General features: G+C 49.5%; 1 protein-coding gene across 1 annotated transcript; it reads right to left on the bottom strand.

The window, feature by feature from the left end:
• Positions 1-3,963: 3,963 nt before the first annotated feature.
• fzd4 (frizzled class receptor 4) lies at positions 3,964-12,479 on the bottom strand (the record flags this gene model as incomplete). Its single annotated transcript, XM_084461907.1, has 4 exons — positions 3,964-4,639; positions 6,024-6,169; positions 7,180-7,716; positions 12,207-12,479. The coding sequence occupies 4 exons, from the start codon at positions 12,477-12,479 to the stop codon at positions 3,964-3,966; spliced, it is 1,632 nt and encodes a 543-aa protein (XP_084318033.1).
• Positions 12,480-14,776: the final 2,297 nt, after the last annotated feature.

Genomic DNA, 14,776 nt, shown 5'->3' with positions numbered 1-14,776 from the left:
TACAGCACATCCACTGTAATTTGACACTGAATTAGCCCAGCGAGCTAAAGAGGCAGCTGGTTGGGGGAGTCTGCCCTCATGCCTGCACTGACCACCATCTCTGTGTGTTGAGGTGTTTCAGCCCTGAGCACCATCTCTGTGTTGAGGTGTTTCAGCCCTGAACACCATCTCTGTGTTGAGGTGTTTCAGCCCTGACCACCATCTCGGTGTGTTGAGGTGTTTCATCCCTGAGCACCATCTCTGTGTTGAGGTGTTTCAGCCCTGAACACCAGCTCTGTGTGTTGAGGTGTTTCACCCCTGATCAAAAGGCTTGGGGATAAATAATCATAATAATGACTGGATCTCGAGGGTCTTTATTACTGATCCACATGTGACACAAAGAACAGTGAGAGAGCGGCGACACAGCACACACACACACACACACACATCTTCAGTGATTGCCAGTGTAATTTGGCCTCTGTATTTCTCCCATCCAAGCTGTCCTCCTCCAGCAGTGGACAGCGATAGGTCATGGCGCCCAGGGACCAAGTCCAAGTGCTCAGTCCAGGTCCTGGTCAGGGACTGAAGAGCATCTGTTCTCCATGTGTTTAAGTGAGCATGGGGAGAGACCAGTTAAACATGGAGGAGAGAACCAGAGTGAGCACGGGGAGAGCACAGTTAAACATGAACCAGAGTGAGCACAGGGAGAGACCAGTTAAATATGGAGTAGAGAACCAGAGTTAGAACAGTTAAACATGGAGGAGAGAACCAGAGTGAGCACAGTTGGGGGGGGGGGGGGGGGGGGGGGGTCATACGCTGTCCTAAGAGATTTGACTAGTGGAGGTATCAAAACTCAGACATTAGACTGTATTTGCTAGTGGGGTCATCAAAACCCAGACATTAGACTGTATTCGCTAGTGGAGTCATCAAAACTCAGACATTAGACTGTATTCGCTAGAGGAGGTATCAAAACTCAGACATTAGACTGTATTTGCTAGAGGAGGTATCAAAACTCAGACTTTAGACTGTATTTGCTAGTGTAAGTATCAGAGTTTGGCGTTGGCACGGGCTGTAGCTGGAACAAACTGGCGAGTGGTGCAGGTGAAAGTGTGAAGCTACAGTACCTGGTGATAGCACTCCACTATTCCAGACAGGGGTTAGGGTTCAGGGTGAAAGTGTGTAGCTACCAGGTGACAGGACTCCACTAGTCCAGACAGGGGTTAGGGTTCAGGGTGAAAGTGTGTAGCTACAGTACCAGGTGACAGGACTCCACTAGTCCAGAAAGGGGTTAGGGTGAAAGTGTGAAGCTACAGTACCAGGTGACAGGACTCCACTAGTCCAGACAGGGGTTAGGGTTCAGGGTGAAAGTGTGAAGCTACAGTACCAGGTGACAGGACTCCTCTAGTCCAGACAGGGGTTAGGGTTCAGGGTGAAAGTGTGAAGCTACAGTACCAGGTGACAGGACTCCACTATTCCAGACAGGGGTTAGGGTTCAGGGTGAAAGTGTGTAGCTACCAGGTGACAGGACTCCATGTTAAAGAGGAGAGATGATGGTTATTTTAAATCACTGGTCTACAGATGAGATGAGCATATTGCAGAGATGGGACTGGCACTGAAAGGCTGGCTTAATAACACTTTCTGGGGCCGAACCTCCAGAGCTTAGTGGTTGTCCATTCCAAAGACGAGGTGCTAAAGGAGACCAGGAGGGAAGCCCTGGGAGCCTGGGGGAACAGTAACGCTCATATGTGTTTTATTGACTAAGCGTTGAGGGTGTAATACCTACAGACCAACACAAGGAGGCAGTGTTGGCCAAGCAGAGGCAGCAGACATGAAAAACAAAATGGTTTTATTTCTCTTCTTCTGATACAAAAGTGACTTTTAAATAACAAACTATTTTTTCAGGTTTTTCTTGTGTTTTTACAAAGATAAATTAGCATTTCTTATAATACATTAATGACATCAAACACCTCTTTTTTTAACAAAATATTTCATTTCTTTGAAAAGTGGGCCTACTTCATGAAGCTGTGGGCAGTGTGTTTTCAGAGGAGCCAGATCATCATGATTAACTGTTGTCTGGTCCTTGTTGATCTCCGTCTGGAGGCTTGGCAGCATATGCAGTGGGAGGCACTTCTGGGTCAGTCAGGCTTCAGAGAGCTAGAGGCGCTATGCTGTTTACAGTAGCACAGCCTTGTCTGAGCAGGGCCACTCAGGGAGGCCACACCGGGCCCTAGTATGAACCAGAGCACAACACAGGGAACGGGGCCACATCTGATAAACAACCAGTCTTACACTCACTACACTCAGAAACTAACCCAGAACTAACCCATACACTCAGAAACTAACCCAGAACTAACCCATACACTCAGAAACTAACCCAGAACTAACCCATACACTCAGAAACTAACCCAGAACTAACCCATACACTCAGAAACTAACCCAGACAGACTCTGGAGGATAGATTGTCTGGCTAAATTAAGAGACAGATCAGCAGACAGATGGAGAACAGCTGATAGATATATGGGACTGGTGAGCAAGACTGTCCTTCTGTCTGTCTGTCTGTCTGTCTGTCTCTCTGTCCGCTTGTCTGTCTGTCTGTCTGCTTGTCTGTCTGTCTGTCTGTCTGTCTGTCTGTCTGTCTGCTTGTCTGTCTCTGTCTGTCTGTCTGCTTGTCTCTCTGCTTGTCTGTCTCTCTGCTTGTCTGTCTGTGTCCGTCTGTCTGACAGCTGTGTGTGTCTCTGACTCGTGATGCCGCTTAATGTTATAATAACTCAGCTGACGCGGCAGATTTGACAGAGTTGACTGCATACGACTGTCAGACTCTCAGACTACTAAGACTGGCAGACTACTAAGACTGGCAGACTCTCAGACTACTAAGACTGGCAGACTCTCAGACTACTTAGACTGCCAGACTCTCAGACTACTAAGACTGGCAGACTACTAAGACTCTCAGACTACTAAGACTGGCAGACTACTAAGACTGGCAGACTCTCAGACTACTAAGACTCTCAGACTACTAAGACTGGCAGACTCTCAGACTACTAAGACTGTCTGTGTGTTTCTGAGTCTTGTTTGCATGTTGTTGGTTGATTGTCACACAGCCTTCATGTCTGTTTTTAAGGATACTGCAGGTTTACTTCATACACACAACTGCTTCTAATCCCCATATAAGGCAAACAGGAAACCGACACCAGGTCACGCCGTGGGCGCCATGGCGACCGGAGAAGGCAGGGTCAGAATGTCTGTCTCCTCTTTAAGACTGCGTACACCAGACGCTGAGTACTGAGGTAAAAGACACAGCATCAAGACACTACAAATCCCAGGGTTCTTTGCAGTAGCAGTACTCGCTAGCTACCGCTGTGAAGCGCTAGCCAGCCACGCCTCCTGTCCCTAAGGCACCAGCACCTGGTCCCGCAGAGCGCAGATCTCCACGTCATCCGCGCCAGGATTCTCCAGTGTAAATTCAACATTCAAACAGTAAGTCTCTAAAGACGCTAGTATGGCGTAGGGGTCAGTGGAACCCCGCTGAGGTCAGTTGGACAGCATCGGTCCGCCTCCTGCTGGTGGGCTAGAGAACGCAGGATGGTGAGGAGAGGAGAGGCCATCTGTCTCTAGACTCACAAGTTTCTAAACGCTGCGCTCAGCTACATGCTGAAGACGTTCCTCCAGATTTCTTCACTAAAAGTGGGTGGAAACAATTTGAGAGATTGAAAAAAAACTTGCATTGCAGAACCAATCCAGCGTCTTTAGGGCAGTCCTTCCTAACGGGGCGCTAAATGTTTTGTTTTGATTCTCCGCTCCAGTTTGTTTGGAGGACCATTTCCAGTAAGATGAGTCTTGGGCTCTGATTGGTTTTCGGTGCTGTCCTAGCAAAGATTTCCGACAGAGATGTCTCCAGATTTTTGGGAGGCGAGAGATAAGTCTGGTATCGTGAGACTAACCTGCCCCCTGTTCTCCCTCTGGCTCGGTCTCCACCTCTCTCCCCCCTCACACCACCGTCTCGTTGCCCGTCTTGCCGGGCGTCTTCAGCCAGCCGCTGTCCCCCGGCGCCCTCTTGCCCCCCCGGGCGTGGCGTCCATCCCTGAGCAGCCGGGCGGAGCAGCGTTGCCAGGTGTGCAGCGTCTTGGCCGACCAGATCCACATCCCCGACGTGATGCCCACCAGCAGCGACATGAATATCCGCAGCATCTCCGACGCCACGTAGGAGTCCCGGGCGGTGGCGTGGAAGTCCCCCCAGCGGGACAGCTGGTGCAGGTAGCAGCCGATGACGGTGGAGGCGGGCACGGTGTAGAGCACGGAGAACACGCCGATCTTCACCATCAGCCGCTCCAGCTTGTCGGTCTTGGCGCCGTCCTTCTGCAGGTTGGAGCGGATCTTGAAGAGGGCGGCCAGACCGGCGCAGATGAACAGCGTGCCCACCAGCAGGTAGGCGGCGAGCGGCGCCACCACAAAGCCCGTGAGCGCCTCCTGCTGCTGGTTCCCCACGTAGCACAGACCCGTCAGGTCGTCGGCGTCCACCAGCCGCATGATGAGGATGACGATGGTCTTGACGGCCGGGATGCCCCAGGCCGCCAGGTGGAAGTAGGAGCTGTGCATCTCGATGGCCTCGTGACCCCACTTTAACCCCGCAGCCAGGAACCAGGTGAGGGTCAGGATCACCCACCTGGGGAGAGGAGAGGGCAGGGGAGAGGAGGAGAGGAGAGGGCAGGAGGAGAGGAGGGGAGAGGGCAGGAGGAGAGGAGGGGAGAGGTGAGAGCAGGGTGAGAGGAGGAGAGGAGGGGAGAGGGCAGGGTGAGAGGAGGGGAAAGGAGAGGGCAGGGGGAGAGGAGGAGAGGGCAGGGTGAGAGGAGGGGAGAGGAGAGAGCAGGGTGAACGGAGGAGAGTAGAGGAGAGATGAGGGTGAGAGCAGAGGAGAGAGAGAGGCATTAGAGGAGAGGAGAGGAGGGGAGAAGAGAGCGGAGGAGAAAGGGAGCAGCAATCAACTAATCAGTTCCTCATTCCAGTCCTAAGTACTCAGCTAGACATTTAAAGGTTCCCTAACCGGAGATGTTCTATACTATCCGTAGTCTAGCTGTCTATCAGTATCATCCTCATCTACTGATCCCATCCTATCATGGATGACTGTGTCTGCTTCCATGATGTAGGTTGTGCAATTAAATAGCATTACAGTTATTTAGGGAGGGGGGGAGAGACCAGAGGTTAGTCTAGCACCAGAGGCCTGAGATTCGGTGACCTTGTGTGTGTGTGTGTGTGTGTGTGTGTGTGTGTGTGTGTGTGTGTGTGTGTGTGTGTGTGTGTGTGTGTGTGTTTGTTATGACGGTTTGGTGGCAGCCCCGCAACGTTTTCAATGTCTGTCACAAACGCGCACAGAAATGTAATGTGGGCGGGCGTGTGCACGAAACGAGCACGTGCGCGACAATTTCACGGGGTCGCGCCCGCTTGCCGCTCCGCCACAGATTGTCCTCTCTCATTGAAAATGAATTACAATGCGCGGATATCGCTCCTCGTCTTAAACGGCCTTTAAGAAGGAGAAGAATTCTTAAGACTTCTTACTTCTTACCAGGAAGTAGTAGGAGAACGGAGCTGCCGACAGATCCACTGACTGCCGCGATCGGCTAAGTTGATATTCTTTCCTTCACTTCGTTAATGATAAAACTGACACTGTTGCGTATTAATCTGAGACTGAACCTCGACTGTTTTGCGCTACACGAAACGTACACTTTGTCACTGTGCTGCGAACTGTGGGGAAAACGTGAAATGGATTAGGACTGAACTGAAATTGTATTGAATTGTATTGTATTGCATGGTGCGCTCCAATACACGTGAATTGCATTGAGATGTTTGTCTATTGTGTTGTATTCAAGTAAGGGTTTATGAGAGGAGTTTAGTCTCTGACACATGCATCCTTTGTCTGACTAACCTCATTTGACTAAAGACACTCAAATATTGTCAGGCAAGACCTGACTGGCACCCCGGCAAACCGAACCATCAAACCGTTACAGTGTGTGTGTGTGTGTGTGTGTGTGCGTGTGTGCGCATGCTCTCACCAGAGAGAGGAGGCCATGCCGAAGAAGTAGAGCAGGAGGAAGACGATGGCGCAGCCGGTGCTCTTCAGGCCCTCCTGCACCAGGATGGGCACGGCCGCCTCCTCCAGGTCACATGACACTCGCTCCCGGCCCAGCGTCAGACACACCTGGGGGGCGGGGCAGTGAGCAGGACACCAACACAGCCAGGTGACCCTAACCCTCACCCAGCCAGGTGACCCTAACCCTCACCCAGCGAGGTGACCCTAACCCTCACCCAGCCAGGTGACCCTAACCTTTACCCAGCCAGGTGACCCTAACCCTCACCCAGCCAGGTGACCCTAACCCAGCGAGGTCATAGGGAAGACAGGCAGCTAAACCTGAGAGCCATGCTTCATGGGTGACAGCTCAGCTTGGTTCAAAGCTGCGTGAGATAACCCTCTGGTCCTGATCAAAACCACAGTATGCTAGCAGTACACAATAATAATAATAATAATAATAATAATACATTTTATTTGTAATGCACTTTACATAGCAGTATACTAGCAGTACACTGTACTAGACAGTACACTGAAATTCTAAAATAATAAATTCACGGTCTCATCTCAAAATTGTTTTTTTGTGTCTTGCTAAGGTAAATACATAAACTATTAGCAGAAAAACCTTAATATTTTACTATAAAAAAAGCTTTAACATCAGTACAGAAGCGTTAGTAGATGAGGAGCTAGCATCTAGAAGTTAATACCAGTATAGAAGTGTTAGTAGATGAGGAGTTAGCATGTACAGGTTAATACCGGTATAGAGGTGTTAGTAGATGAGGAGTTAGCATGTAGCGGTTAATACCGGTATAGAGGTGTTAGTAGATGAGGAGTTAGCATGTAGCGGTTAATACCGGTATAGAAGTGTTAGTAGATGAGGAGTTAGCATGTAGAGGTTAATACCGGTATAGAGGTGTTACTAGAGGAGTTAGCATGTAGAGGTTAATACTGGTATAGAAGTGTTAGTAGATGAGGAGTTAGCATGTACAGGTTAATACCAGTACAGAAGTGTTAGTAGATGAGGAGTTAGCATGTACAGGTTAATACCAGTACAGAAGTGTTAGTAGATGAGGAGTTAGCATGTACAGGTTAATACTGGTATAGAGGTGTTAGTGGTGCGGAGCGTGATCACGTGTGCTCACCAGGTACGCCACACTGTAGAGGTTACAGCACATGGACAGGAAGATGATTGGCCGCTCGGGGTAGGAGAAGCGTGCCGAGTCCAGCAGGAAGGTGAGGACGGTAAGGGTGGTGGAGAGGAAGCACAGCACCGCCCACACCGCCATCCAGGCGTCTGTGAACACCTTGGCGCCGCGCCGGTACAGCCCGCTGTCGTAGCCGCACTGCAGCGCGCAACTGTGACTGCGCCTCACCCAGGCGTACTGGTCCGTCCCCCCCGGCCCGCCCAGCGCTTGGCACTCCTCCTCCTGGGAGGGCAGCGTGCGCACGGCGGGGTGGAAGGCCGTCTCCTCGTCCCCGGGGCCCTCCATGCACATGTGGTTGTGGTCGTTCTGCGGTGGGAACAGGCTGCAGTTCAGCAGCTCCGGCCACACGAAGCCGAACTCTGTCAGCACCGGCAGGCACTTCCTCTTCACAGACAAACACATGCTGCCGCACGGCCCGATGGGGATGGGAACCTTGTCTGTGCACATGGGCACGTAGACCGAGCACAGGAAGAACTGAGGAGAGAGGACAGGGAACAGCTTAGAACACAGGAAGAACTGAGGAGAGAGAACAGGGAACAGCTTAGAACACAGGAAGAACTGAAGAGGACAGGGAACAGCTTAGAACACAGGAAGAACTGAGGAGAGAGGACAGGGAACAGCTTAGAACACCGGAAGAAGTGAGGAGAGAGAACAGGGAACCGCTTAGAACACAGGAAGAAGTGAGGAGAGAGAACAGGGAACCGCTTAGAACACAGGAAGAACTGAGGAGGACAGGGAACAGCTTAGAACACAGGAAGAAGTGAGGAGAAAGAACAGGGAACAGCTTAGAACACAGGAAGAACTGAGGAGGACAGGGAACAGCTTAGAACACAGGAAGAACTGAGGAGAGAGGACAGGGAACAGCTTAGAACACAGGAAGAACTGAGGAGAGAGAACAGGGAACAGCTTAGAACACAGGAAGAACTGAGGAGGACAGGGAACATCTTAGAACACAGGAAGAACTGAGGAGAGAGAACAGGGAACAGCTTAGAACACAGGAAGAACTGAGGAGAGAGAACATGGAACAGCTTAGAACACAGGAAGAACTGAGGACAGAGAACAGGGAACAGCTTAGAACACAGGAAGAACTGAGGAGAGAGGACAGGGACCAGCTTAGAACACAGGAAGAACTGAGGAGAGAGAACAGGGAACAGCTTAGAACACAGGAAGAACTGAGGAGAGAGAACAGGGAACAGCTTAGAACACAGGAAGAACTGAGGAGGACAGGGAACAGCTTAGAACACAGGAAGAACTGAGGTTTCCTCTTGAAACGAATAAAGTTTGCCACTAGAGCACCGATTTGTACACCCGTAGACGCAACAGCCAGACATCTTGATGGTATATAAAATACTAGTCTTTCTCACAATCTTCGTGGTGCTAGGCAGAGCACTATCCACTCGGCCACCGCTGACCTGGGAAATCTGGGGAGTCTTTTTGTTTTTATGTTCTGGGACCACTGCCTCTTGTGGTAGCAACATAGCAGTGACTGCAGGTCAACAACCTGATGGAGGCAGAAATCGGCATTCCCTTTTCATGGTGCGCTGGCTTACAGCCAACACACAAGAACAGTGCGGTGGCAGCAGATATGCATGTTATGGGAGTATATTATACACTTAACACCACACCACTGGTTAGAGCAGAGTGTGTGATGGTGTTTATAATTATAATTTGCACAGTCCTGTCTTGTTCTTGCACCTTGTCTGTTGTTGTCTATTTAGTGTTATGCACCAACAGTCCAAAGCAAATTCCTCCTATGAACCTGATTCTGACCTGAGAGTCAGTCTGCATTAGTCCTAGGGGGGTTTCCTGGACTGCCCCTTTTTTTTCTTTTCTTTTTTCTATGTGTGTGTGTGTGCGTGTGTGTGTGTGAGAGAGAGAGAGAGGTGAACTAATCTGAGAATGATTTGGTGTTGGAACAGGGAATGTCAGCTTTATTCTGTGGTTGCTTCCTGGCACAGACCCCCCCCCCCCCACACACACACACACACATCCACATTTTAACTATGTATTCATGTCCACATAGAGAAAATTACATACATGGACACAAATACTAAAGATGCAGTCAGTATACAATCACAATTCATGGACCAGTGGCATAACTTTCTTTTCCACACATCTTTGAAGGGTACAATTAGCAGCGTCTCCACCATATACAGTATGGCAGCCGCCTGTGTGTCCTAGGCTGCCAAATATGAACACAATTAGTCCACATCTGTACCCTAGCTCTGAGATGGTATTCAGGAGAGGACGGTTCTTAACGACCTTGGTCATGAAGGCTTCCTCTAGGCTAGGGTCTACTCCAGAGCTGCTCCCTCCAGAACACACACCTCTCTGAATACTTCACAACAACAACATCCGGTGTATTAGCAGACACATGTGTAAAAGTGTCTGGGTTACTGCAGAGATGGAACATGGTGGAAAATTCGATATGTCCTGTACTATCATGTCCACTATTCTGTCACGGTGTGCTATGTATATTCCTTTGTAGGCATAACAGCCATTCAAGATGCGTGACACACACACACACACAACCATGCATGAGAGGAAGCTACAATATCAACTACACCACCATAATATAATCTTGTAATAATACTATACTACTATAACAACCTCAGTAGCCAAGGCACAACAAAATTACCACAACAATATCACCACTTTAAATAAACAAAGTTACCACAACAATATCACCACTTTAAATAAACAAAGTTACCACAGCAATATCACCACTTTAAATAAACAAAATTACCACAACAATATCACCACTTTAAATAAACAAAATTACCACAACAATATCACCACTTTTCATTTGTGTTTTATATTTATGAAAGCAGGTAGAAGTTGTAGCTCTGGTGAGGATTATATACTTTCTCTGAAAACAGAGTTGACACTAGCCTGCTGAAACCATTCTGATCTCACAAGCTCACATAGATTCTCTCGCAAATCAGTCTGGATACTCTCCATAGAGATCAGTTTGTGCCAGATCAGAAAACGATCTCGCCAATCAGCGTTAAGGGAAATACAAACAGCTACGCTGGGCGGATTTATGTGTGATGACAGCGAGGAATGGTTGAAGGTAGCGCCTGATGGAGAGATGGCTCATCCAATCACCTGCAAAGTATTTTTGAAAATGCCTGCCCTTTTCCAAACAGTTTCCAACGGAGAGTTCCCAGATGGTTATGCGAAGCAGACCATCTGGCGCGTTGGGTTAAATTGACACAGTCCTGCTGTGGACATATCTCATCCATAGCCATTGGATAGTTAGTTCCATAGCACATACCAGCCAGAAATACCCAGCCCCCGTTCACATTCATGTTTCTGACTAGTGAGACTCCCTCATCGGGACAGAGCCAGAATGGGAGAGTGAGTCCCCGTCCCTGGTCAGCTGAAGGAGGGACTGGCCCGTCCCATGTCCCTGGTCAGCTGAAGGAGGGACAGGCCCGTCTCATGGGGCAGGTCAGCTGAAGGAGGGACAGGCCCGTCTCATGGGGCAGGTCAGATGAAGACCAGACCAGTGTCCAGCGCTGCTACTGAGGGAGCTATTGTTGCCAGGCAGCGTTAATAGAGGACAGTATTGTTGCCAGGCAGCGTGTAATAGAGGACAGTATTGTTGCCGGGCAGCGTGTAATAGAGGACAGTATTGTTGCCAGGCAGCGTTAATAGAGGACAGTATTGTTGCCAGGCAGCGTGTAATAGAGGAAAGTATTGTTGCCAGGCAGCGTGTAATAGAGGACAGTATTGTTGCCAGGCAGCGTGTAATAGAGGACAGTATTGTTGCCAGGCAGCGTGTAATAGAGGACAGTATTGTTGCCAGGCAGTGTGTAATAGAGGACAGTATTGTTGCCACGCGGGGAGCAGCTCTCTACCACCGGCCTGCTCCCACACAGCCAGGCTGACTCTGTCATGTGCTCCGTCCGCTCCACACACACACACACACCGTGTGCTTACCGCATGTTTATTTGTGAGTGTGTGTGTCTGTGTGTGTATGTCTGTCTGTGTGAAGGAAATGAAAGACACGCACATCCAAAATAAACTGTTTAGGTGGGTGCTGGATCCAGGGACATAAGCTGTCAGTAGATAAAGGGAAAAAAGGGGTCCGCACACGAAATACAGCTCCCGTTTAGCACGAAAGACAGCTTCCGTTTAGCACGAAAGACAGCTCCCGTTTAGCACGAAAGACAGCTCCCGTTTAGCAGTTTATTGTTGCACCGTGAGGTTTCGGGCCACAGGCTCCTCTCTATAGGTAGCATTATGACAGTTTTTTAACCTGACTACTTTTGCTTCTTTTTGACATGTATTTGGATTGCTACTATACAACATGCACTTTATATTTATTATGTACTGAGTGATGTGGTATTTTCTATGTACTGAGCTTGTCCTATCCCTGACTGCCCATATTACTAATTGATACTAATTGGACTGATTGGCAGCGCATGTGTTCAACTCAATGTATGTATTTAAGAGTCTCCTGGTTATTTTGCTCAAGTCTGAGGAAGGGCCGGCTGGCCCGAAACGTCACGGTGCAACAAGTACACTGCTAAACGGGAGCTGTCTTTGGTGTGCGGACCCTTTTTTTCCTTTTATGTCTGTGTGTGTGTGTCTGTTTCATGAGGAAGAGTGCATTGTTTTTCCTTTTGGTTAAGAAAATCGAATACATTTATTTAACATATGTTATTATGTAGGCCGTGGTATTTTGAGTCACAAGTGTGTACAATTGTATTTTTGTGTACGTTTGTACCACGTAACAAACTTAAAATATATGTTACACTGTAGTCTACTAATGCAGTTCCACTGCAATATTGCAGTTGGTGTGTGTGTGAGTACGCGCGTGCCTGTGTGTGTGTTTGTTGTGAGTGCGCGCGTGCTTGCTTGTGTGTGTGTGTGTGTGTGTGTGTGTGTGTGTGTGTGTGTGTGTGTGTGTGTGTGTGTGTGCGTGCGTGCGTATGCGGGCGTGTATGTGTGTGTACCTTTAGCTGACTGGAGCAGCCGTACTGTATCAGTGGTGTAAACGTCGTCAGCTGGAGCTCCGCGTCTGACTGCAGCACGTTCCCCACCAGGTTAGGCATCTTGGTGACGTTGTAGCCCAGGTCCTGGCACATGGCGATGCGGATCGGGTCGCAGGTCATCTCCTCCGCCTCCTCGCCGAACGCGCTGACCAGCCCGAGGGGACCGGGGCCGGACAGCAGGGACAGCACGATCACCGCCGCCGAGAGGCAGTGCATAGCCCACGCCGGCCGCATTTTGTTACTCCGTGGAAAAGTTATCAAAGTGATCCCGAAAAGATCCAAACGAGAAGTCAGATGAACGGATATCTGCGGTAGCCTGATTTTAGTCCACCAGGAGCTGGAGAAAGTCTAGTCCGATTCAGGGAGCGCGTTGACCGGCTGCGCCGCAGAAGAGCGCTCAGCTGGAACCAGCGCAGCTCTCCAAGTCCGCCGCTCAGGCGACTTTTAAAACTAAATTATCCAAATGAGATGAACGAGTCTCTATAATCTCCCGAGTTTCGTCTCCGGTCAGTTAAAGAAACATATTTTCTGATAACAAATGAGTACCCGTTATAAGCCGTTTATAAGCCGTTAGTGCTGCGGTTCTCACGCAGACGTTGGAGACATCCCGAAGCTCACGGTAGTTCTCGTTCCCTCGCCTCCGTCAGGGCGCGCGCGCTACAGAAAGGCACCGGTGGCTGGTCTCTGCGTGATCTGCCCGCGCGCAGCTGCACAGCTCAGTAAAGAGCGAGCTCTCCGTTTCTTCTGTGAAAGCCCGACCTATCAGCGGCCAGAAGATAAGTCTGGAGCCAATGGGTGCGCAGGAGAGAGCTAATGGAGGCGGGGTCTGAGCTGAGCAGAGTCGCCTCCTGCTTCTCTCAGAATCTCTCCCTGCCCCGCCTCAGCCAGACGGCACACAGATCTCCGCAACCAGTATTTATTCCGGCTGTGGGTTATATTTTTATTGGCAGTATTTTTAGAAATAAAAACCCATCACGGTCCTGACACAGGGCAGCTATGTTTTTATTTTAAGTCTCTAATGGCCTTAAAACAGTCTGGATTCCACCACAGGTTCCACTTCTCACTGGAAGGCCCTTCAAGTAAAGTGCTCATGACATTGTAATTGAGCGGACTGGAACTTTGCTGAAGCATCAGGAATCTCGATGCCACTTTCTTCACTGTGTGTGTCGGCCTGAGGCCTTCAGGTCTCTGTTCCCTCAGCTGGGACGCCTCTGTTTGTGTGTGTGTGTGTGTGTGTGTGTGTGTGTGTGTTGACCTCAATTAAACCCCAGATGCTGGCCCAGATACCGGTCAGGTACTGACATTCCATGCAAACCTTACCAACTAATACACACACACACACACTCCTGGTCCCTCCATCCTCCATTCGAGTGTTGGAGAGAAATGGTGAGAATATCCAGAGAGGAGGATAGTGTTGTTTAGCCTGGGGGCCCCCAGCCTCTAACCCTGTCATGAGTCCAGCCTCTAACCCTGTCATGAGTACAGCCTCTAACCCTGTCATGAGTACAGCCCCAGCCTCTAACCCTGTCATGAGTACAGCCTCTAACCCTGTCATGAGTCCAGCCTCTAACCCTGTCATGAGTACAGCATCTAACCCTGTCATGAGTACAGCCTCTAACCTAGCCTCTAACCCTGTCATGAGTACAGCCCCAGCCTCTAACCCTGTCATGAGTACAGCCTCTAACCCAGCCTCTAACCCTGTCATGAGTACAGCCTCTAACCCAGCCTCTAACCCTGTCATGAGTACAGCCTCTAACCCTGCCTCTAACCCTAACATGATTCCAGCCTCTAACCCTAACATGAGTACAGCCTCTAACCCTGTCATGAGTACAGCCCCAGCCTCTAACCCTGCCCCCAGGTCAACTCTAAGTAATTAGCACTTGGCTGAAACAATGGCGTATTGCCTGGAGCTGATGGTTATCAGAGGCGGGGGCTGTGTGTGTGTGTGTGTGTGTGTGTGCGTGTGTGTGCGTGTGTGTGTGTGTGTGTGTGTGTGTGTGATGGGAGTGGGTGGAAGACTGATACTTTATCATTTGGGGAGAGTTGAACATTCTTAGGTATTAGGGCCAAATTAAACAGCAGAACAGTCTGTATGGAGGGAATGAAAGCGTGGAGGAAGTGGTCTAGGGGGGGGGGGGCTGATGACGACAGCTCCATGGTTAAAGACCTATTAGGGCGTGAGGCCATAAACTTCACTAAACTAAACCCACTCGTTAAGCATATTAATCACTTGTCAGTCAGCCTGCAGGGTTCTCACCCTTCATGAGCCTGTCTTCTATGTGACAGGAACATCTGGGGGGGCGGGGGCGGTCACACCGGGCCTTGCGCTTTAGAAGGCCTCGCGTCAGGCTGGAACTTTTATTAAATTTTTGTGTATTTATTTTCTGCTTTAAGATCTTTATAGATAGATTATTACATGTTACACATGTGATTCACATTAATAGTCAATTATATACCTAAAATATAGCATAGCCTACTGGTAGACTACGTGATGTCCGATTAGTATATTTTTTTCCTAACGTGACCTTACG

The sequence above is a fragment of the Borostomias antarcticus genome, assembly GCF_949987555.1.
Source record: "Borostomias antarcticus genome assembly, chromosome: 1".
Taxonomy (NCBI): Eukaryota; Metazoa; Chordata; class Actinopteri; order Stomiiformes; family Stomiidae; genus Borostomias; species Borostomias antarcticus.
This window is presented reverse-complemented; position numbering and strand designations above follow the sequence as displayed.